We start from the raw sequence: 23,098 nt of genomic DNA on the forward strand, positions 1-23,098 counted from the left end.
TAAATTCAAATCATCACCACCACCCCCAGGTGCTTTCTCAGTCACAGTGAAAAACATACAAAGCAATATTATTATTATTATTATTATTATTATTTATTTATATAGCACCATCAATGTACATGGTGCTGTACAGAGTAAAACAGTAAATAGCAAGTCCCTGCCGCATAGGCTTACATTCTAATAAAGTCATAGTAAAGCAATAAGGAGGGGGAGAGAATGCAAACAGGCACTGGGTAGGGTAAACAGGCACAGGGTAGGGAAAAACTAACAGTATAACTAACAGTCTAAAGTCCAAGTAACATCAAGTTTTAAAAGCTTTAGGGAAAAGAAAAGTTTTTAGCTGAGCTTTAAAAGCTGAGATTGAACTTGTAGATCTCAGATGTTCTGGGAGAGCATTCCAGGCGTAAGGGGCAGCAGAAGAAAATGGACGAAGCCGAGCAAGGGAAGTAGAGGCCCTTGGGCAGGTGAGAAACATGGCATCTGAGGAGCGAAGAGCACGAGTGGGGCAATAGTGTGAGATGAGAGAGGAGAGATAGGGCGGAGCTAGACCGTGAAAAGCTTTGAAGGTCAACAAGAGAAGTTTATATTGGATTCTGAAGTGAATTGGAAGCCAATGGAGAGATTTCAGAAGTGGAGTACCATGGTCAGAGCGGCGAGCCAAGAAGATGATCTTAGCGGCAGCGTGGTGGACAGAAACCAACGGACTGATGTAAGAAGAAGGAAGGCCAGAGAGAAGAAGGTTGCAGTAGTCCAACCGAGAAATAACCAGCGCATGAACAAGCGTCTTGGCAGAAGAGACAGACAGAAATGGTCGAATCCTGGCAATATTATACAGGAAAAAGCGACAGGATTTAGCTACTGCCTCAACATGAGGACTAAAGGAGAGCGAGGAATCAAATATAAAGCCAAGACTACGAGCTTCATTGACCGGAGTAAGCGTAACATCATTGACAGTAAGAGAGAATGAGAGGTGAGGAGAAGGTTTAGGAGGAAAAACAAGCAATTCAGTCTTAGCCATATTAAGTTTCAAACGACGATGAAGCAGCCAGGCTGAGATATCTGAAAGACATGCTGAGATACGATCGTGAACATCAGGAGAAAGTTCCGGAGATGAGAGATATAATTGTGTATCATCGGCATACAGATGATATTGGAGGCCATGAGATTGAATAAGCTTACCCAAGGGCAACATGTATAAAGAAAACAACAACGGGCCAAGCACCGAGCCTTGGGGAACCCCTACTGAAAGGGGAAAAGAGGAAGACGAGTTGCCATTAGCCAACACGCTGAAGGAGCGACCCGTTAGATAGGAGGCAAACCAGTTATAGACAGAGCCACAAAGTCCAAGGTCATGGAGGGAGTCTAAGAGAAGATCATGATCAACCGTGTCAAAGGCTGCAGTTAGATCAAGGAGAATAAGAACGGAATAAAGGCCTTTAGACTTGGCAGTAAGAAGATCATTGGTGATCTTCGTAAGGGCTGTTTCAGTGGAATGCAAAGGACGGAATCCAGATTGAAAAGGATCCAGAGCAGAGTTACTAGAAAGAAAGTCAAGACAGCGAGAGTAGACCACACGCTCCAGGATCTTTGAAACAAAAGGCAACAGAGAGACAGGTCGGTAGTTAGACAGAGATAGCCTATCAAGAGTAGGTTTCTTGAGAATGGGAGAGACTGTAACATGTTTAAAAGCAGAAGGAAATGAACCAGAGGACAGAGAAAAATTAATAATATGAAGCAAGGAAGGAAGGAGAGCGGGAATAAGATTTATAAAGACGCGAGAAGGAATCGGATCACGAGAGCAAGTGGAAGGCTTTGAAGAGCGCAGTATTATAGACAGTTCATCGGCTGAGACCGAAGGAAACGCAGAGAAATTTGCAGGAGGAACCGGCAGATGAGGAACAGGAACTGGTAGAGGAGCAGAGCTGGCCAGATCGGAGCGAATAGTTTGGATTTTAGCATTGAAAAAAGAGGCAAAGTTATTAGCAGACAGAGAGGCGGGGAGAGATGGTGGATTAGGCTTCAGAAGAGAATTGAAAGACGCAAAGAGCCGCTGAGGATGCTTAACATTTGACTGGATCAGCGTTGAGTAGTACTGCTGTTTGGCCAATGAAATGGCAGAAGAGAAAGAGGAGAGTACAAATTTGTAATGGACAAAGTCCGCCCAGTCCCTGGTCTTACGCCAAAGGCGTTCAGCTGCCCGGGAACAAGAGCGAAGGTAGCAGAGGAAAGAGGTGAGCCACGGTTGGGGTTGAGATGGGCGAGCTATCCGAGTTGTAGATGGAGCAAGATTATCAAGATTTGAAGATAAGGAGGAATTAAAGGAGGAGACAGCTGAGTCCAGGGAGTCAGCCGAAAAGACAGAAGGAAGAGAGGAGGCTAGAGACTGCGAAAAAGCCTCGTAGTTGATAGATTGCAAGTCACGGCAAGTGCGAGAAGCGGGATGTGAAGGAGGAGGATTATGAGTAATATTGAAAGAAACTAGATGATGATCTGACAAAGGAAAGTCAGCAGTAGAAAAGTCCAAAACAGAGCAATTCCGATTGAGAACAAGATCCAGACAGTGTCCAAGGGAATGTGTGGGTACATCAGACCAAAGCTTGCTTGTTCTGTTGTGCAAGTGGGACCCACAACAATAGAAAACTAGTTGTTCAAAAAGCAGCACAGGAAACAAGTAAAAATGCTTCCTTTTGGATCAGCTCCACTGACCTGCCTCATTCCAGAAATGAGGACTTCCACTCTGTGAGCTTTTTGAACCTCTTAGCTCTGCGTTGTGCTCAGGAGGGTCCACGGAACCCTCATGGTCTTCTTTCTGCAGGACGGTGAGTTTTATTACAAGGGCAGCCCAGACAGAAAGAGTTCAGTGCATGTGCGCGCACACACGGACATTGCACTTTAGGGGAAAAAGAAAGGTGAAAGACAACTGCTACCATCACATCTAATTTAGCTTTCAGTGAACTTACTTCAGCTTAAACATCGTTGCTTTGTCCAGAATCCTGTATGTTCCTACATGCATGTACAACTCTAATAGGATTGTCATATGACCCACTCAGGAATCTGTATTAGATAATTGAGCGGTATATAAATATTGTAAATAATAATAATAATAATAATAATAATAATAATAAGAACTGCTCATGCTTTTAGCTTACAATTGTAGCAATACTTATTTAAATTAATAAGCAGTTCTCTGTCATGCTTTGAAGACTGATAATCTCAGGGAGATTTCCAACATTTTGAGGCTATATAAATGGAAATTGTTCACTTGAAAGTTTTTTGAAGAATCCAGTCCAAGGTAATATTAAACTAACACTTTCCCCAAAACCTTTTAGAAACCCACACTGAAAAATTACAAAAAGGGAGCTAATTGAAATATATTTCATGATAATAACAAAAAATGTGTACAAAACACATTATGAAAATGTTCACAGTTAGTGTATGAACTAGCCTTCTGTGACACTGTGATGCTGAGAAAATGGAAATCCAAAAAGACCAAAAAAATGTCACTTGTCATTCCTATTGAAAATATAGTATAGGCAAAATAATACAATTCCATGGTGATTTCAATTAAGTTAAAGAGTTGTTTATTTCCCTGAATGTTTGATACAGTCTAAACTGGCAAAAAGAAAGGTTGGGGTATATTATGAATATGTGAAAAATAGATGCAAACTAGTGCACTACAGAAAATTTGGTAGAGTACCACTTGTGCTATTTACATTTGTGCAATGGCACCATTGGATATGCCCATAATTTCCTAATAAGAACCTAAGAAGTGCCCTGATGCTGGTTCAGACTAAGGATCCATCTAGTCCAGCAGTCTGTTCACACAGTCCCCAACCAGCTGTCAACCAGGAATTCACAAGCAAGACACAGTTGCAACAGCACCCTCTAGTCCATGAGTCAGAGCAGGATTTATTTAGGGTTAATGAATTTATTTAAGCTTAGTGAATATTTTTTGTTTATATATGACATAACTGCTCAGAAAAGTAAGTCTTACAAAATTCCAGTGGTGGGGGCTGCGTGATGACATCATCAACATGGCTGCCGTGCTATTATATAGTTGCCACATTTGAATATGCATAACTTCTCACCTGTTTATGTTACAGAGATGATTTTTTTTCTGAAATGTTTCAAATTTAATGTCAAATACATAACCAATGTGAACACTGATTTCATACGTTCAAATGAAGTTATCTCCAAAACTAATGGAGTTAACAAAACTGTGTAATGACAAAAAATATTTGACATTAAATTTGAAATATTTCAGGGAAAAAATCATCTCTGTAACGTAAACGGGTGAGAAGTTATGCATATTTAAATGTGGCAACTAATAATAGCGCGGCAGCCATGTTGATGATGTCATCATGCAGCCCCCCCACCACTGGAATTTTGTAAGACTCACTTTTCTGAGCAGTTATGTCATATATAAACAAAAAAATATTCACTAAGCTTTTGCACTCGGTGGGGTAAATAAAACCTTCCTGGCTCTTGGACTACTCTGTCTGATGCTGGAGATAATACATAGCCATCAGGGCTAGTAGCCATTGATAGCCTTCTTCTCCAGAAATTTATCCAATCTCTCTTTAAGGTCATCCAAATTGGTGGCCATCACTACACCTTGTGGTAGTTTAATTCCATAGTTTAACTATGCACTGTGTGAAGAAGTACTTCCATTTATTTATTTATCACATTTTTATACCGCCCAATAGCCGAAGCTCTCTGGGCGGTTCAAAAATATTAAAATCATGAAAAGCATAAAAAACAACCAACAATCTGTCCTGAATCCCACCAATCAGCTTCATGGGATGACTTCAGCTTATAGTAATATAGGAGAGGGAGAAAACTGTCTCCTTATCCACATTCTCCACCCCATGCATCATTTTGTACACCTCTATGATGTCTCCCCTTAGCTTCCTTTTCCCCCAAGCTAAACAATCCCAGTTGATGTAACCTTCCCTCATAGAGGAGATGCTTCAGCTCCTTAATCATTTTAGTTGCCCTTTTCTGCATTTTTTCCAGTTCTATAATACCTTTTTTTTAGGTGTGGTGGTGCCATAGATTTGTATACAGTCAGTATGATACTGGCAACATACCTTCTTGATGCTGCTGCAGAACTCAGTTCTCTACCATAAACCAAGAACATCAGGGGCGGGGGATGGAGAGTGAATATTTATATCCCCATTCATCTAAGCCCAACTCCTTTATTGGAGGACAATCAAGTAAAATGGTCCAAATCCAAACTAAAGTAGTATCAGGTGACAGTTCTAAATCTTTTCATTGTTGATTACAAAAAGATCTATGTCTTTCAGTTGTAACTGAGATTTGTGATTTTGGCAACCAAATTAAATTTTTAAAATCCCATTTTTCAGCATCATGGTGTCATTAGGAGCCTGGTTAACAGCACATGCCTATGCATTTTTAGACAAAAAGAAGTCCTATAACTCCCAGCATGCCCCAGCCAGGACTTTTTTTTTGTCTAAACATGCATAGGATTGCACAATTAAACACCAAATTATGTGTCATTTTATGCTCTGTATAAACAAAAGATTTCACATTGTTTTTTACAAAAAACATTTTGCATTGTTGGTGAAATAAATTTTCTATCTTATCTGACTGTTATTTTGTAACTTTTAAACTTTTTTTAAAAAGCTCTGGGACAGGTGTTAGGCCTAAAATTAACTTCCATCAAAATTATTTAAAGCAGTGTAGTTGTAAAAGCAACTGATGCTGGTAAGGAGTTGGCATTAACTGCCACCCTTGGTTTTAGGCTAAAAGCTAAAGTGTATTGCTTAGGTACAGATTTGGATTCAACATGTCAAAAAAAGTTTTTTAAAAAAACCCTCAAGAAACCAAATTCCCCTCAAATAGCGTTAGATTTTGACTTCAGTCAGATAAGGTAGATAAAATTCCTGATACTGCTATAATTCATAACTAGTAACTAAAATGAGGCACAAATATTCATTAGGAAAATATATGGTTACATTAGCCATTATGGGAAAACTGATTTGCAGTGAAGCTGTGGTGTAATAGTACTTTGCTGAAATTCTTTACTCCACCACCGCCTTATATAAATTTTTGTTTTGTTTTCCAATATAATCATTGAAAACAATACAATACTTCAGCTTAACACTCATATAATATATCTATAGTTGCTAGAACACCTGACTGGAATCTATTCCAATAATTGATTAATGGCATCCAACGTTTTGGTAAAGCCTGGTTCATCTCTCCCATAGCAACTTATAACTTGTTATTTTATTCATTATCATTATAGTCCAAATATTCTTTTACCACTGCACCAAAGACAGTGTAGTGTGTATGTTGATCACCAAGCTTTTGCTAGGAGGAACCTTGCAGCTCACCATCACAACTAAATCTCTAGGGATCTTATCTTTAATATCACCCAGGAGTATGGTTGCTGGGAGTTAATTGCAATTCATAGCCTGTAGTTTCTCTGATCCTGTTATCTTTTTTCCATTATTTTTTAACCAGATTACAATGCCACCATACTTAGTTGAAATTCTTTATTTACCTCCTGAACTGTCTCCATAGGTGGTGGAGGGTCCTTATTCCTGCAGAGATTTACAATGACCCATGTGACGTTCCGGAGGAAAGTGATGGGAATGGAGGGATTGATGAAGGATAGAAGAGGTTTGACAACTCCCAGTGATATGACATAATCTCTACACTGAGGACCATCACCTACAGAAATGAAAATTTAAAAAAAATTACATTCATAATGGAGAAATCTTGAAATGTATGCAGTGACTTATGTTTGGACATTGATGTTCTATGTTTCCCCTACAAAAACTTCCATTCAATGAAAATTTGAGGAACTTCATTTATCCTGTATTTCCAAAATAAAAGTATTTTCTTATTAAATCTATTGCACCAATTAGAGAACTTGGAGGAAACATAGTCTTGTGGGGTAATGCAAAAGTATAAGATTAGATTTTAGAACCTTCAATGCATGTGATTTTTTTTTAGAAATATAATTGACACTTACCAATAATATTCCCAAGAGCCCAAACAGCTTGTTCACAAACATTTTGATGTGGTGAATGGAGCAGTCTTAAGAAGAGAGGGACTGCATCTGTAACAGCAGAACACTGGATTCACTCAAATGAAATGTGACAGCCATAAAAAAATGTTGCATTTCATTACTTATCAGAACATATGTAACACCATAACAGTTTGTTAACTGAGTTTTTTAGGAAATTCCTCAGATATTAATTGAAAATTAATACAAAATGGTTTTTGCATAATTACTTTTAAAGGAGGAAGCAAGAGGGAATGGAGTATTAATTTACACTCTGAAATAAAAATTTAAAATAAAATATAGGTTTTATTCACTAACAAGGTTTCATTCATCATCTAAGAAGGTAAGTGCCATCTCATATTACAGATCTATTTAACAAAGTAAGAGAGCATACTTTGCCAGAAGCCTTATATTAAACAGTCACTTCCCAATAGTCTCTCCTTACATGACATAGAAGAGTGCGAAAGGCAATGCAAAATTTCCCTGCATTCCTCACAAATCAGACCTAAGTTTGGGAGAATGAAAGTGTTTCAGATGATTCATGCCCACCTTCCAGTCAGCTGCTGTGTTGAAACCTATAGGCCCACCCACCAGGAACTTGTTTCAGACTCACTACCTCCCTCCTCCATCTGCTAGATCCAGGGTGCAAAGAAGAGAGCTGTGAAGGTTTGAGGCCTACAGAGGCAAAGTAAATAGGTCAGGCCTGGGGTTATTCTGTTGGGAGGGCATATCCCTGAGAGGAATAGTTTCATTTTCCAGTTAAGTTTCATTTCTCCAGTTAAGTTGCATTTCTTCAAGGTTCAAACAGTACTTTCGGTTTGGGGGGTTGGGGGGGGGGAAGAGTAAAAAAAAAAGAAAGGAGAGAGACAGCCAGAGAGAGCAGGAAAGGATAAGAGCATAAGGAAGCAGCAGCTGGATAAGCCTAAATGCAGCTAGGGTAAAGGGTTTTTCTGCAATTTGTATTTTCTTTTATTGACAAAATACTTTTATTTGTAATTTGGTTGTTTTAATATACTAGTAAATTGGTGTTAAACCTAAAGTGTCTGCTCTGCCAATCATCTCATATCTACAACCTAAACCCCAGATTACTGGGAGGGGAAGGCCAAAAAAGTAATGTGGGACTCTTAAGGAGGCAAGAGATCCTTAAGGAGTTGCTCAGGTGATCCAGAACACAGAAAGAACCCTGACAGGAGCAATATCTTTCTATTGCTTCTCCGTTACCCAATCCAGGAGCTAATTTCAGGCAGAATGAGTGAATTCGTATATCCCTATAATTTGAAGCCCATTTACTTGGTTGGAAAATTAGCTGATAAATTATTCCTATTCTGAATCTCTGACAGGTTGCAGCTTTTGCTTTGATGTCTGAGGCATGTCTTGGCTTGCCAAAGCTGGTGTGATCTGCCCCTTGTTTCTTATCTATAACAGTAATACCACTGTTATGGGTGGAAGTAGGTCCTTCACCCAACTTGACTCCAACTTATGCTCCCCAGAATGGAAAAAAATAGTGGTGAATGTGGTGGGACAGAAAAACAAGGGGGGGGGAGAGAAGGAAGGGCTAAGCAGCAAGATTTCCCCCCCTCATTCTTTTATTCAAGTTGAACGTTATATCCTATTTCAAGGTAGCTTACAGGCCATATTAACATAATACGAAACCAATAAAACCACAAAACTATGAATGAAAGATTTTTAAAAATCCAATCTAGATGGTATTAAAAGGCCTGGGAAAATAAAAAGTCACTTACCATTCCCAAGGGAGCCTTCCTCGGAAAAGTATTCTAGAGGAGGGGCATTACCACCAAAAACATCCAACTGTGAATCTGATATACTCTTGTAAGAGTGTACCAATATCCTAAACAGGTTGAATGCCACCTTTCCAGTTCATTGAACCACTCATTAACAGAGCCTCTGTGTTGTTGAGCTTTATTTTACTGGCCCTCATCCATCTTCTTTCTTACTGGCATTACCTGCACAGATGAGCGGCCAGACTGAATGTGAAGTCTAGGAACTGCTCCCAGAAACTATACCACACTCTTCACCCACCAGTGAGAAATGGAAGATTCCCCACACTACAACCCTGTATTTTCTCTCTGGAGCTGCTCTTACTCTGCTCCAGTCTAGCCCACCACAGACAAGCAGCAGTTGGGGATTGCACCCAATACTCTGCTTGCATACTCAGATGGCAACTATTAGGAGGGATCTCCAACACACTTGATGCCTTTTCTAACTTCTCAAAGATTGCCTACTGCTCCTTTCATCCAATTGACAAAAAAGGCAGCAGAAAACTCAGTTTAACATATTCCCATATTTAACACGTTCCCATAAATAAGCTCTCTATGAAGGGTTTGAGGCCTAACAGAGACAAGGAAATAAACTCAGGCCTACAGGCCTGGAGTTTTTCTGTTGGGAGGGGGTATCCAGTTAAGATTCATTCCCTGGTTAAGCTTAATTTCTCTAGTTAATTCATTTCTTTAAAGTGGGAACAGTACTTTCTGTTTTGGAGGAAGAGGGTATAAATGAGTGAGAGAGCCAGCCAGGCAAGAACCAGGAAAAATACTAGAGCCTGAGGAAGGAGAATATAGAAGCAGCTTAAAAGGTCTAGATGCAGCTTAGGGTAAAAGAACTTGCATTTTTGCAACTTTTCTTTTAATGCCTTTTTATCACTCAGCTCTGTTGACTAAATATCTTTAGTTGTAAACTGGTTGTTTTACTTTACTAGTAAACTGTTGTGTTAAACCTAAAGTGTCTGGAGTGTCACTTCCCCCATTCACCTACAGCCTAAACTCCATGTTACTGGGAAGGTTAAAAGAAGGAAGGTGGGGATCTTAAGGAGGCAAGAGATCCTAAGGCATTGATCAGGGGGTCCAGGTTATAGGAAGGAACCCTGACACTCTCAATGTTACTTATCTGGAGAAAGCAACATGCTTACAAAACAAGCATCCTATACATGAGAAAATCTTTAAAACCTTTCTTTTTTAAAAAAGAAAAAAGAAAAAAGTGAAGTGAAGAAGTAATATGTTATCTTCACTTACAAATAAGCACCCACTCCTGAAATTAAAATTCTTAAAAGAACTTACTAGACTGTACAACAGCTTGAGTCTGTACAGAAGTGCCTGATGCTATGTTAGTCAGGGCCCATGCAGCTTCAAACTGTAAGGAAGGACTGTTAAGAAACAGAAAACACCACAGTAGCAGTAATATTTGCACCACAAAAAATGCCAGTACAGAGGAAGTACATGCTGAAATCCTACTGAAGCATCAATTCAGTATTCTGAAATAAAATTCCATTAAGTATTTCTACACCTTATGTCAGCTGTTACAACTTCCTTGAAAAATAAGTATAAAATATAATCCAACCTTTAATTATTGTTTCTGAAAAAATTGAGATGTCAATTGTTCTACCCATTTCTATCAGGACTTTTTGCAGAACATAGAATTTCTGGCATGAAGATTTTTTGTACAGCTGTCTCTTGTCTTTCCAGATATTCCTAACATAGAATAATAGAATGTCAGAATATATTCTCTAGGATTCTAAATAAAGACCCAACCAGATAGAAAGAAACAGAGAATCCTCAATCTAGGCAGTCCAAGCTAGTGGGGAAACCCTAGAGATTGTAAAATATACTGAACTATGGAAATTAAGTTTCACCAGAACCTATTTGATAGCCAGTTGCCAGAGAGCTGGAATCTAGCGCAGTCATGTGTTCATGAGCCATTTTGAACAACAGCATTATCTGCCTCAATTACAGTGACCTACCTCAGAGTTGTCTTAAGGATAATGAAGTACTTGCAAATTAGAAGGCTATATAAAATGCTTGTTATGTATACATGGACCACACTGCATCGGACTTTCATGGATGAAAATATTCTCAGTAATAATTTGTATCTTCTACTCCTGTAAGTATTTTAAATTTTCAACAATAGTAGGTCTCTGTGAAGATACAAATTATTTCACTAGTAAAAAGATTAACATGGCTATGTAATTCAGAAAGTAAGGTGCTATTTAATAGTTAATCCCATGACACATTTCAGCCATCTTCATAAAGGAATTATAGAAAAAATATTAAAAATACAATATAACTATATCGTTCATAATTCAAATATTTTGTTTAAGATCTGTACATAGCCAAAATGCAGCAGGGATTACCTATTAAAAATATAATAGCAACACATCAGTCTTGCCTCTTTCTCATTATTGGTTCACCATTTTTTCTATTCATTAGTTCTGCAACAGACCTATACAACTTGTGACCCACCAAACAAATTGCAGCCTACCAAGCATATATAAAAGGTTACATTTTTCAAGTTTCCCTGATTTATGACAAGGGCATTTTTAACATAAATCCCTGTTCTTGTACATGTCTAGAGGGCAGCCTCTGTACATAGTACATTCTGCTAATCTAAAGAGAGGGACAGGTTCTGACTCGAAGGTTCCCAGGCCAAATTGTATAAAGCAGTGTTGCAGAATCTCAGGCCTAGGGGCCAAATCTGGCCAGCCAGAGTCCCCAGATGGCCACATCCCCTTCCCCTGACTCCACCACCTTCCTCCCTGCAGCCTATTGTTAGGTGGTTTCTCAGGTTTTCTTCAGCCCCCCCCACCAACTCACCACCACTGGAAAAGGGTGAAATGACTCTCCTAAAGCTTAATTACTGGAAGTAAGAGCTTTATACTAAAATATGCTGGTATTTGGGGCCCTCCCCTTTTGCTTGCAGACCCACCCAGTATTGGAATGCAGCCCTTGAGATTTCAAAATGGAATTTAGCTCCCAGGGTGAAAGAGGCTTAACACCCTGGTAGAAAGCATAAGGGCCACTGACGACACAATAGTCAACCCTGTGTTAATAGTCAACGCCACAGATTACTATTATCATGAAGTCTGGGAGTACCCCCTAAATAGTCATCCATGGAGTTGACTATTAACATCCCAACCCCCTCTCTGCCCTCTCCACCGAATAGTGGCGTTGGTTGCCATGAGAATCCTCCTTCAGGCCAGGTCTCCCACTGTCACGACGCGGCACAAAAGGGGGTTCTCATGGGATATGCCGTCCCTGGCTGGGGCGCCAAATCAGCAGTGCCCCATGCACTCCCAGTGACATGCACCTCCCATCCCTGGGTGAGGTGCCAAGAATGGGGAGGGCGAGGTGCAAGCATATCTCCTGCAATGGTCAAGATGCTTGTGCCCCCCCCCTCCCTGATCTCTCCAAAGTGGTGGTGAACAGGGATGGGGGATGCAAGGATATCTCCTGCAGCTTTCAAGCTTGAAAGGCGCAGGAGATATCCTTGAGCCCCCTGTCCTCGTTCACCAACATTGGGGGAGAACGGAGTCAGATGCATCTCTCCTGCGGTTCTCTCCTTCCATCCCCCCGACCCCAAATTGAAATGTGTCACGGGGGAGGCAAAGGATGTCTCCTGTGGCCTGACGTGTAACGTCAAACGGTGGGGAAAAATCCTTCCACCGATCGTGCCGCTCCACCCAAGCGCATGGGGAGCCACAGATCAGGTCGCCCCTCTCATGGATGGCATGGTTGGCGGCTCCCCACATGCGTCCCGGGATGGCTGACATATGCCTATTGAGCCGAGGGGTTTCTGCCGCTCTTGCCTCATGACTCCACAAGCATGTGGAATAGTCAACGGAGCCCCACACACAACACAATAATCAATGATTGTGCAGATAGTCAACTCTGTACACTGTTGATTAGCTGCGTTGGTTATTTCTTGGAAATAACCAACTGTAGTGTGGAAAAAGCTTGACAGACAACACAATAATCAACAATTGACTATTTAAGCAACCGTTAACTAGTGTGTCGTCTGAACCCAGTCAAGCTCTCAACTTCTATAACAGAATTTAATTCAATGTACTTAGCACACAACTGTGAAGAACATCTGCAGAGACATGCCAAAGAAAGAGACAGAACAAGTTACCAAGCTTGCCCCACATGTACATAATAGTGTAGCCCAAATCAAAACACTCCAAGGATGTGAAGACTGGCTTCTTGACTCACTGAAGAACAGGAATTTATGTGAAGAAAAAAACATCCTTTTGACTTCCCCATACAACTTGGAAGCTTCAGTTTGACATAGAATGTGGCTGCATTTCTCTCAACATACTCTGCCTGTTTTGCATCAGCTGTGTTACTTCCAAGCCAAATTCAAAGTTCTGGTTTTAACCTTTAAAGCCCTAAAAGGCTTGAGAACCTGAAGAACAATCTCCCCTTACATAAGTGTGGCCAGATCAGCATGCTCTGCTGCATTTCTGTCTTTGCTTCAGATCAGAACAGCAGCAGGAAGAAGCAAGGCCTTTATTGCCATAGCCCTGAAATTTTGGAATCCCCTACTTTGTCCCTCTTGGGATTTCACAAATTGTACAAATTGGCTTTTAGTTTATTTTGACAACTAATTCTATTGAATGTTTTCATCTTGTATATATAATTTTATATATGATTTATAACCAATTTTATCATGGTTTTTGGCTACTTTGTTAACTACGATTCCACCAGGCTGCAGCAAAGGAAGCAGGGTTATTCCATGAGCTCTGATGAAAGATCAGCTTCACTGAGCTTCTCCTTTCATTTTAACTGTTTCCATTCCAGAATGTCATTATAAGAATGAGGGGGGAAGCACTCCAGAGCTGTCTGTGAGAACCTGAAGTCAGACCAGACTACCTTGGCCCTAGGGGAAGGGACTGGTTTTATTCCTTCTTCCTCTGTCAACCCTCCCCCATTCTGTCATCTACCCCCCATCACACACACACACAAATTTACTCCCTGATTTGTGAAGTATGCAGTGACGTGAAAGGAGTGGTGCCCTTCAAGTAGTACGAGGGAAGCACAGAAATGCAGGAGCTCAAAAGGGGGAAAAAGCTTTCTGCCCCAATTACAGCTCTTCCCATGATGGAATCAGAAGTCAGTCTCATTTGTTTGAGGTGGAAAAGGCTGTCAAGATAGGAGTAGACAGACAGGAGGGCTGTTAAGCATTGAGCAGCAGGTCATGATATATAGACTGGGAGTCGTGTCTGGGCTTGAGGAAACAACTTGTGCAAGCTCTTCTAGAATGAGACTCTCAGGACACTTGGTGCTACTTGAAGTTCCTCAGCTACATCATTAACGTAAGTTTCAGCAGTATCTGAAGCATATTGAAGGCCAAATAAGATCAAAATTATATTAGTAAGATTTATGCTTAAAATGCAATTTAACTGCACTGCTACAGCTCATAACACATTTTGAAGGATATCTTCAGTTTATACAATAAGTACTCATAAAAAAGAACCATTACTTACTTATCATCCCTTTCTAGACATTTAACCAATATTGGTAAAATTCCAGATTTTATTAGGTCATCAATAGGAGGATTTCTGTCACTTGATAATAGCTTTCTGTAAAATTAAAATAAAACTGGTGAATAAAATAATAAGCAATTCTTAGCACTTTATCTTGTCAATAAAATGTAAATAGATGCCTACCTTGCAGCTTGGACAGCACTTAGCTGGATAATGGGGTTATCACTTGTAGCATTCTGCAGCAACACACAGACTTCAAAAAGTTAAAACGTCAAACATTAAACAAGCCCAACTGAAGGAATAATACATTGTTTAGCAGCTTACCTGCAATATAGCTTCTAGTGTTACATTTTGCTTGAAACAAAAGAAAAGAATTTTTTTAGTTCAATTCTGATTAAAAATCAACTATTCTCAACAAAACAAGGAACAAGTCATGTATTTTAAATACTGATGCTGTCTCCTAACACAGCTCAATTGGCTTTTTCTACAAATGCCAAATATACTTAACTCAATATAAAGTTCAAACAGCAGAAGCCAAAGGTTTCTAATTATATTAAGGGTTTTCCCTTAATTGAGAAACTTACTGCTTTGAAGTCAGCATCAACATCAGAATCTTCTAAACTTTCTTCTTGGGGCACGTTTCTTTTTTTCAAAAGGTGTTCATCTCTTTTGTTCTGAAAAAATCCAAGACCGTAAACCTTAAAGCTCTTTAACATCGACTAATCAAAAATAGTTAGAAGAAAAAAGGAAAAAGGAAAAAAAGAATTGCAATTATAACAGAGAGAAAGGACCAACAAACAACATAACACAGCAAAAAAAAAATATCCATTCACAATAACCATTCATAATACCATTATTGAAAAGGAAAAAGGAAAAAAGATTCAACATTTCAAATATTTACATTAATAAAAGCAACCCATGTATCTAAGTAAGCATCCAACGAAATTGATGCCTGTGGGATATATGTTCAAATGCAGCAAGAGCAGCATGATCTTCAAAACACTGAGTTATAGGTGGTGAGTGTTTAGCTTTCTAGGCAACTGTCAGAGCTCTCAAAGTCCACTGCTGCTGTCCAATTGTAAACCCCACATTACAGGAATATAATTTAAAACTGCATATTCATCCACAATTATCACAGATTTTTCAAGGAAAAACTTTATGCTGACAATAACTCTGAACTAGAAAAGGCCACCGCAGGGCACACCCACATCACATGCCAGCATCTAACAGAGATAGTCAACTTCTTCTTAACAAGCCTCTCTGGTGTCTAATATACGCGAAACATCATTTTTAGTTGAATCAGCTTCAATTTTACATCTGCAGCGATAGTACAAAGGGAACCTAGAGCAACTTTCCATTGATTAGGCTGTGTAGAACCTTCTAATTTCCTACTCCCGTCCATTACCCTCAGACTGGGTTCCAATAACCCAAGATTAATTAAATAAACCATGGTGGCTTTTTTTAACCCAAGATGGATTATTTGCTTGAAATAACCTACTCTGATAACCCACAACCTGCAGAGTGGGTTATTTAATGCACCGTGGGTTATTGTGTCATCTGTTGGGCACTGTGGGTTAATTTCCTCACCTAGAGAGTTGGGTGGCAAAAGTGGTTCAGTTTGCTGCCAGTGATCCTCGTGGGCTTTAGCGCTATAGGAAAACATTAAAGTGACTAAGCCAGCAGTGTCAATGGGGGGAAATGTACAATGTTCATGATTGCAGAAAGAAATAAAGTTTAGAGAAATGGGGCTTGATCAGAGCAGAAGAATGAAGGCAAATGGGATGATATATTGCCTCTATTTAACAACAAAGTTTCAGGGGAAAATACAAATTGATTGAGATGAATGCTATTGGGAACACGTTAAAGTAATTAAGCAAGCAGTGTTCATGCCGAAAATGTGCAATTTTGCTTTACTATAGCTATTTAGTGCTATTTGGCACATTTGGAACCTGAGCCAGCAATATATATTTGGTGCACCCAGGATTTTTCCTCCTCTGGGATAATTGTGTAGATTTTTGATGGTGCATTAGGTGCCTCCTGACTAGGAGAGGCTGTTTGGTCCCGATCCTGCAAGCTTCCAAGGGTTTATTTGTGCCACTCCCTTTTTGGTGCACACAGGGATTTTGTTCCTTGTAGCCCTTGCTGCAATGTAATGAATTTGTGAAACAGCACTACTCCTCAGACAGGAGGACTGCAGCAGGACAGGGGGTGGGGAGGATGGGTCATATTCAGCATAGTAGCTTAATAAACTACGCACAGTAGCTTATTAGCCTGGTCATGTGGTGGGGCATCATGGACTATTCAAAATGTAAGCTACTGTGAGCTTATTAAGCCAACATGGCTTAAAGTGACATCCGAACACGGCCTCAGTTACATAAACATACACCCACACATACATGATCACACAGGCATGAAAAATATGGGGTGCATCCTATGACATTTCTACACTATGCTCAAATGGCCATATACAACAGCAAAATTAGGAATATTGCATTTTATTAACAACTGTAACGTGAAAGAAAGTCTTGATCCTGATTGAATCCTAAACAAATACAGTCAAACCTACTGATGTATCTTATCAGTTGCGAATAATACTTAATGCATCTGATGATTTGTAAACCATAAAACTTTTATGCCATAATAAACAATTAGTCAAACTGTTAATCTCAAAGCTGTGCCTGTGACTTTATACAAGATGCACTACTGGAAGCCTATTTTGGTGCCACTATGGGCTCAAATATGCCCTCCCAGGCTTTTCCCCCGTGCCCAATGCTCCAAGTTCATCTTGCTCTGGCCTCTTCTTTCTAGTCAAGCTGTTTCTCCTTGTTCCTTTCTGGATGCCCTTCCATTCCAGATGCCAGTAGAGATAGGAGACAGAAAGCAAGTGAAGGATGGTGCTTGTGCTTGTTGATGAAAGGGAAGGTGCTGGGGGGATGGAGGGAGAGAGAGACCTGGCTATAAAGACCAAACTAGTGGCACAAGGGAAGAGAATAGGGATTGTTGTGGCTGTTTGGGTAGAACATGTGGACAGTGAAGTTGTAGGAAGTCTGAAGGAAGGGAGGAAGCTTGCATGTGCCCTCCAAGGAGGACTTTGATTATCAGCGCCTCATGCACAGCTTCTACAGTGGTGCAGTCCTAGAATCATAGAATAGTAGAGTTGGAATGGGCCGAAAAGGCCATGAGTCCAACCCCCTGCTCAATGTAGGAATCCACCCTAAAGCATCCCTGACAGATGGTTGTCCAGCTGCCTCTTGAAGGCCTCTAGTGTGGGAGAACCCACAACCTCCCTAGGTAATTGGCTCCATTGGTTCCGTCCTGGGGCAGGCGTTGTCATGCTGGATGGCGGGGTGGGGGGGAGCAGGGGAGGTCCAGAAGGAGGCAGACTGGCTGATTAGAACAAAGGAGCTCTGTAAAAACTCTGCAGAGCCATTGCTGTGCTCATGCACTGCCTCCATGTAGGGCTTTTGGGGGCTATGAATGCCCTTTCTCTGCAGCAGGTTTTGCAACAAACTAAGAAAATGCTCCAGGCAACCAGCAAGCAGTGAGAAAAAGAGAGTTCTGCCAAGGTATTGTATCTCGGTGCTGATGTTGACGTTTTGTCTCTCCCTAGGGATACAAAGCAACCACTTTTGGTCGGGGGGGGGGCAAGTACCCACCCACCCGACTAAGTCAGTGGATTGGATAATGTCAAGAGAGTAAGGGGGAGCCCTGAAGCCCCCACAACCAATAACATCATTTTTCCTGCCCATGTTTCAATTTTTTTCTCCATTCCTCTCTCTGCGTGGAGAAATGGACTTGGCCACGGTTTGCAGGAGCCGGTTCCTGCAAGCCCTGGCTGAGTTGGGCTCCTCCTTCCCGTGCCATCTGCGTGGAAAGGACTGGCCAGGCCTTGCAGCACTGGCCAAGTAGCGCAGGAGAATCCCCATATTATCTCCGAACTCTCATCTTCCCCTTTGAACTGCTTGCCCTCTGATCAGAGGTAACGTGGGGATTTCTGTCCCTCAGGGCGTAGTGCATGGGGAGGGCGGGAGTGGGGCTTGCAAAGGGGGCTCAACTCCCCATGGGCAAGATTAGGCATGCTGACTATAGGTTGGCCTGCCCTCCCCTTCTCTAAGAACTGATTCTTTAGGGAATTAAAAAAATTAAATAATTTCTCTTTGCAGTGTGTTTTAAAGCCAGCCCACAGCAAAGTAAGCTCCCTGCTGGGCAGCTTCACCAGCCCATACCTTCCCCCACTAGAGAGGATGCAGAGCAGGCAAAACTAGTGGGGAGAGGAACCCCCATTCTTTTCTCTCATCATTGATCAGAGAAAACAATGGGGATTCCTCTTGCTGTTCACCTTCAGGAGCTGGAGTTCTAGGAGGGGACTCATCCAAGGCCTGTAGGCTGACCTGGTAAGTCAAACTGCTCCTCAGGCCAGAGGTTCCCCATATCTGTCTTAATCCCTTGTGGCTTCAGAAACTTGATCATAAGGAAGACAAAAGCACAGCAGCTCTAATAATAAAAACAGTGTGACTTGTAGAACCCCTAATTAAAAAATAAAACCTAAAAATACAAACATCCAGGCTACTAATTAAAGAGGTAAACTGATTCACAGCACAGGAAGGATTTGAGGGCATACACTGACAGAGGTGCCTTAAAACCTTCATTTCCCAGGCTGTGACAGTCTTTGAGCCCAGACTCAAGGGTTAACATATCCAATAGCATGACATCAATCCCCTATGTCCCACACAAATTTGAGTTCTGTAGCAGGAATGCCTCGCAATCACTTTAAATACAGTTTTAACAAATTAAAAGGTGTTATACTCACTTTTCTAAGTTCAATTGTCACTTCATTTCTATGTCTTCGCATGGTCTGGAAAGGAAAAATAACTTAATGAGATATACAATACAAACTAAATAAAATTTCAGAAGACAATAACTGTTTAGTTTAGTCCTCTTTAATAATTTTTAAGGAACTCACAACTACAAGTCAGACTAGATGTTCCAGAGCTGCATCCCATATGTTAGGGATGCAGCTGACAGGATATGCTGATTTTCTATAAAGCAGAGTGGGGCAGCCATTTAAAGTACAACAGGAATGAGCAGAGTGGGCACCTATCCTGCTCCACACTTCTTCCTCTCCAAAACCACTTCACACACATTGTGTTTCTGTCTGGGATTCCCACTGCCACACGTACCTTGCAGGAACTTGGCACAGCTGGCATTATAACACACTGGTTGCAATAGTGTAACTTTTAGTTTGGCCCTTTGAACTACAAAACTATAGAATGGTGAGTGAGGGGAGTGTAAAAAGAATACCACAGGCCGAAAAAGAAATAGCAGAGTAATTGGAAGGAAATTTGATAGAAAGATATCCATGCTCAAACCATTGTTTCGGGAGAGCACATCAAAAATTGTATGGCGTAGTTTACATAAAAGAAGATATGGGGTGCTTCCATACAGAGGGCTCCTAGTGCTACCAATCAGAAAACGTAATGCTGCAATTCAGTCTTTTTTTCCTTAACAGATTTTCTGCACTAAGAAAAAAGATGCAAGAAGTGGTAGGAAAACACGGGAGAGTTATGACTGGAAGGAAACAATGCCTGGAATCCCCCACCCACCCTGCCGACCCCTGCAAATTCCATGAATGAAACAGGGTAATGGTGCAATGAAGCAGCAACACAAAACAAACAAAATACATGTAAATACACTTTTTAAAGCATTTCAATCATTTGCAATTTTCATGCACAAAAAAAGTTTTCTTTTATGCAGCAATATGCATTCCTTTTAGGCTTTGATGGGTTCAGTTTGGTCTGCAAGGGCAGCGGACATCCCCCCCACCCCGCCACACTGGGCCCTCACGGACCCAACTGGACGTGCCCAGCAGCAACACAGTCCTGCTCCTGAGGGCCCTGCCCTTTCCCTCCCTCCGTGCTAACGGTGGCTGCTGCCGTTGGCACGAAAGAGGGAAATGCATGATGTCCGGATGGTCCATTAGCACGGAGGGGGAGAAATGTGCAATTTCTGGACCCTTCAGAAATCGTGCATTTCCTTTTCCCCTGCACCAATAGGGGCCTTAAAGGCCCTATTGATATGAGAGTAAAAGTTTACCCTTACATCAATAGGGCCTTTAAGGTCTCCACTGGTGCAAGGGGGAAGGAAACGCGTGATTTCTGGAACCTCTGTGCATTGTGCATTTCTCCCCCTCCATACTAATGGTGCCATTAGCGTGGAGGGGGTGAAATGTGCAATTTACTTAGCCTCCAGAAATCACGCATTTCCCCCTTTCACACGAACAGCGGCTGCCATTAGCAAGCCGGGGGAAGAGCGGGCGATGGCCAAGCACTCGCAGGAGCTCGTGAATGCTCAGCAGAGGCCCGCGTGGCCTGGCTTGTTGGGGTGGCCCTCGTGAGCAGCAGGGTGAGCACTTGCAGGGTGGACTCAGGGTGATTTCACCCTCCCCTAGTTACTGGGTTGTAAACTCTGGGTTGCTTGCAATTAACAACCCACAGTTAAATCATAGTGCAGAGTTCACACATAATAACAACCCACAATTGTGGCTTATTGTGATATGCAAACCAGGTCATAGTGATAAATTTCAGATATTGAGGCATGTGCAGACAATTGTACAGACAATTGAAATAAAGTTTCTATTTGAGCATGTTATTACACACCCCGAAGCATGTCATTTATGCCAAAAGCTATATAGACATGATACATTTCATAGCTGCAGAGAAGCGAGCAGCACATACAGTATCTGAAATGCACAAATGGTTTAAATTTGGTGTTTATGAAAAGTACACAATCTCTGTAAAAGGATGAGCTATGCCACCACAGGGCTGTAAGTGTACACAAAAGTGTCAACAAAATATTGCAGTGTGGAGTCAGTCTTCCAGGTTATTCCATTTCATCATCCCCCCCCCCCCAGTATCCTGTGGCTACTAAGTGTGTTCAGTCCTCATTGGGCTGTTTTGGGGTTCCTCTCCTTTAGCTTTTTTTCCCCTGAGGGTTTTTTTTGTGGGGGGGAGTAGTACATCTTCAAAGCTCAGGATTCCCTGAGGCCAGCCAATACCTCCCAGGGGTGGGTGGAGGGAGAAGAGTGCAATGTTGGCAACATAAGCAACAACTTGTGCCTGAACATCAGTGAAGTGGGCACCCACAACAAAATGTGCAACCTGTGATTTTGGTGGTTCATGTGCAAAATAAGGTTTTTGTTTTAATTTTTAACATTTAAAAGTCTGCACATATGTCAATGGAGCATGAGGCTTTGGCATGCAATTGGGTGCTGGATTTGGCCTAAGAGAAGGATTGAAGGGGCCATTTACATAGATTGACCTTTGTGGGGCAGCCTTCCCAGACATCATGGCCCTTTAGATGTTTTGAGCTAAAACTATCGCCTCTTACAACTGCCCATACTGGTGAGAGCTGATCAGTGTTGTAAGTGATGTAGTGATGGCCACCAATTTGGATGGCTTTAAAAGGGGGTTGGATAAATTCCTGGAGGCAAAGGCTATCAATGGCTACTAGCCCTGATGGTTGTGTGCCATCTCCAGTATTCGAGGCTGTTGCACCATGTCCTGCTTGTTCATCCCTAGCCGATGGCTGTTTGGCCACTATGCGAACAGATGGACCCTTGGTCTGATCCAGCAGGGCACTTCTTATATTCTTATATAATCCAAGGCTGGGGAAGGTTACTGAGAGATATGGTGGATTTTTGACTTAGAATCCAGACCAAATGGACCCGGCTGTCCACAGGTTAGAATATTCCTTATTTTGATACAGTGAAGCCTTCAAGCAAATGTACACAGCTACCACAGTTTGACATAATCACCCAGGGAGCTTCAGCTATTGGGCAGTATAAAAATGCAATAAATAAATAAAATTAATATTGTGCCCACCCTGTCTGAGTGAAGCCATGCCCACTGGCTCTCTTAGACATGGCCCTGCCATGGTGCTCCCCTATAGCACCCTGAGGAAGGGGTCTGTGCCCTGCATTCTCCTGAGGGGACTACCCCACAAGTGGGGGCAGCCTCTTTCAGCTTCATTAGCAATATCCTTAAATATCTCTTTAGTTTCTGAAACTTCTTTAACCAACCAGGAAGACCTGGTTGTCAAATATGTCAAATTTGAAATATTTGTTCAGATCTTTGTAGAACTGATTCCTTAATTTGATACTGGATCCTTTAAAAAAAAATCAGTTCTTCTCACGTTCTCTCTAGTTAAGACATTCCTTGTTGTAGTAACAAATCATGGTTCATCTACTTGATAAAAATCAAATTTCTATTACGGAAATGCTGCATTTACAGAATCTGTATGATATTTTCATAATAAATCAGCATGACTGACATTGAATGGGTTCAGACAACACAATAACCAACCAATAGTCAACAGTTGGTTATTTAACCCAGCAGGGGTTATTGTGTTGTATGGAGGGAGTTTTTTAACCAAAGGTTAGTTATTTAGCTGAAATAACTAATGCAAATAACCAACCCTGTGCAGAATTGGCTATTTGAAATACCATTGGTTATCGTGTTATGTGGAGGGCACCGTTGGTTATTCCCTCAGCCACAGAGTCACAAGGCAAGATCGGTCAAAGTGGTAGCTGCCACTCTAGTCCAGCTGACAGGATCGATTTTTAGCAGCAATGGCTGATGGGATACTAGTAGGAGGACTGGGGGAGAGATAGCAGGATGAGTCAACTCAGTGTGGACTAATAATCAACCTAACACTGATCCTAATCCATATCACATTTGATTATTATCAAGTTGTGTGGGGAATACTCCCTAGATAAGCAACTGTCAATTATT

The 23,098-nt window shown here is 41.3% G+C and overlaps 1 protein-coding gene across 1 annotated transcript in view; it reads right to left on the reverse strand.

The window, feature by feature from the left end:
* The window catches only part of KPNA3 (karyopherin subunit alpha 3), a 60,428-nt gene that overhangs the window by 33,703 nt on the left and 3,627 nt on the right, over positions 1–23,098 (reverse strand). Inside the window, exons 2-9 of the mRNA XM_063115901.1 lie at positions 19,120–19,164; positions 14,894–14,983; positions 14,634–14,663; positions 14,493–14,545; positions 14,310–14,405; positions 10,111–10,196; positions 7,004–7,090; positions 6,530–6,699 (exon numbers count right to left, since the gene is read on the reverse strand). Of these exons, the coding sequence (XP_062971971.1) occupies positions 6,530–6,699; positions 7,004–7,090; positions 10,111–10,196; positions 14,310–14,405; positions 14,493–14,545; positions 14,634–14,663; positions 14,894–14,983; positions 19,120–19,164 (657 nt within the window). The remainder of the gene's footprint in view (positions 1–6,529; positions 6,700–7,003; positions 7,091–10,110; positions 10,197–14,309; positions 14,406–14,492; positions 14,546–14,633; positions 14,664–14,893; positions 14,984–19,119; positions 19,165–23,098) is intronic.

The sequence above is a fragment of the Elgaria multicarinata genome, chromosome 2 (genome assembly GCF_023053635.1).
Source record: "Elgaria multicarinata webbii isolate HBS135686 ecotype San Diego chromosome 2, rElgMul1.1.pri, whole genome shotgun sequence".
NCBI lineage: Eukaryota > Metazoa > Chordata > Lepidosauria > Squamata > Anguidae > Elgaria > Elgaria multicarinata.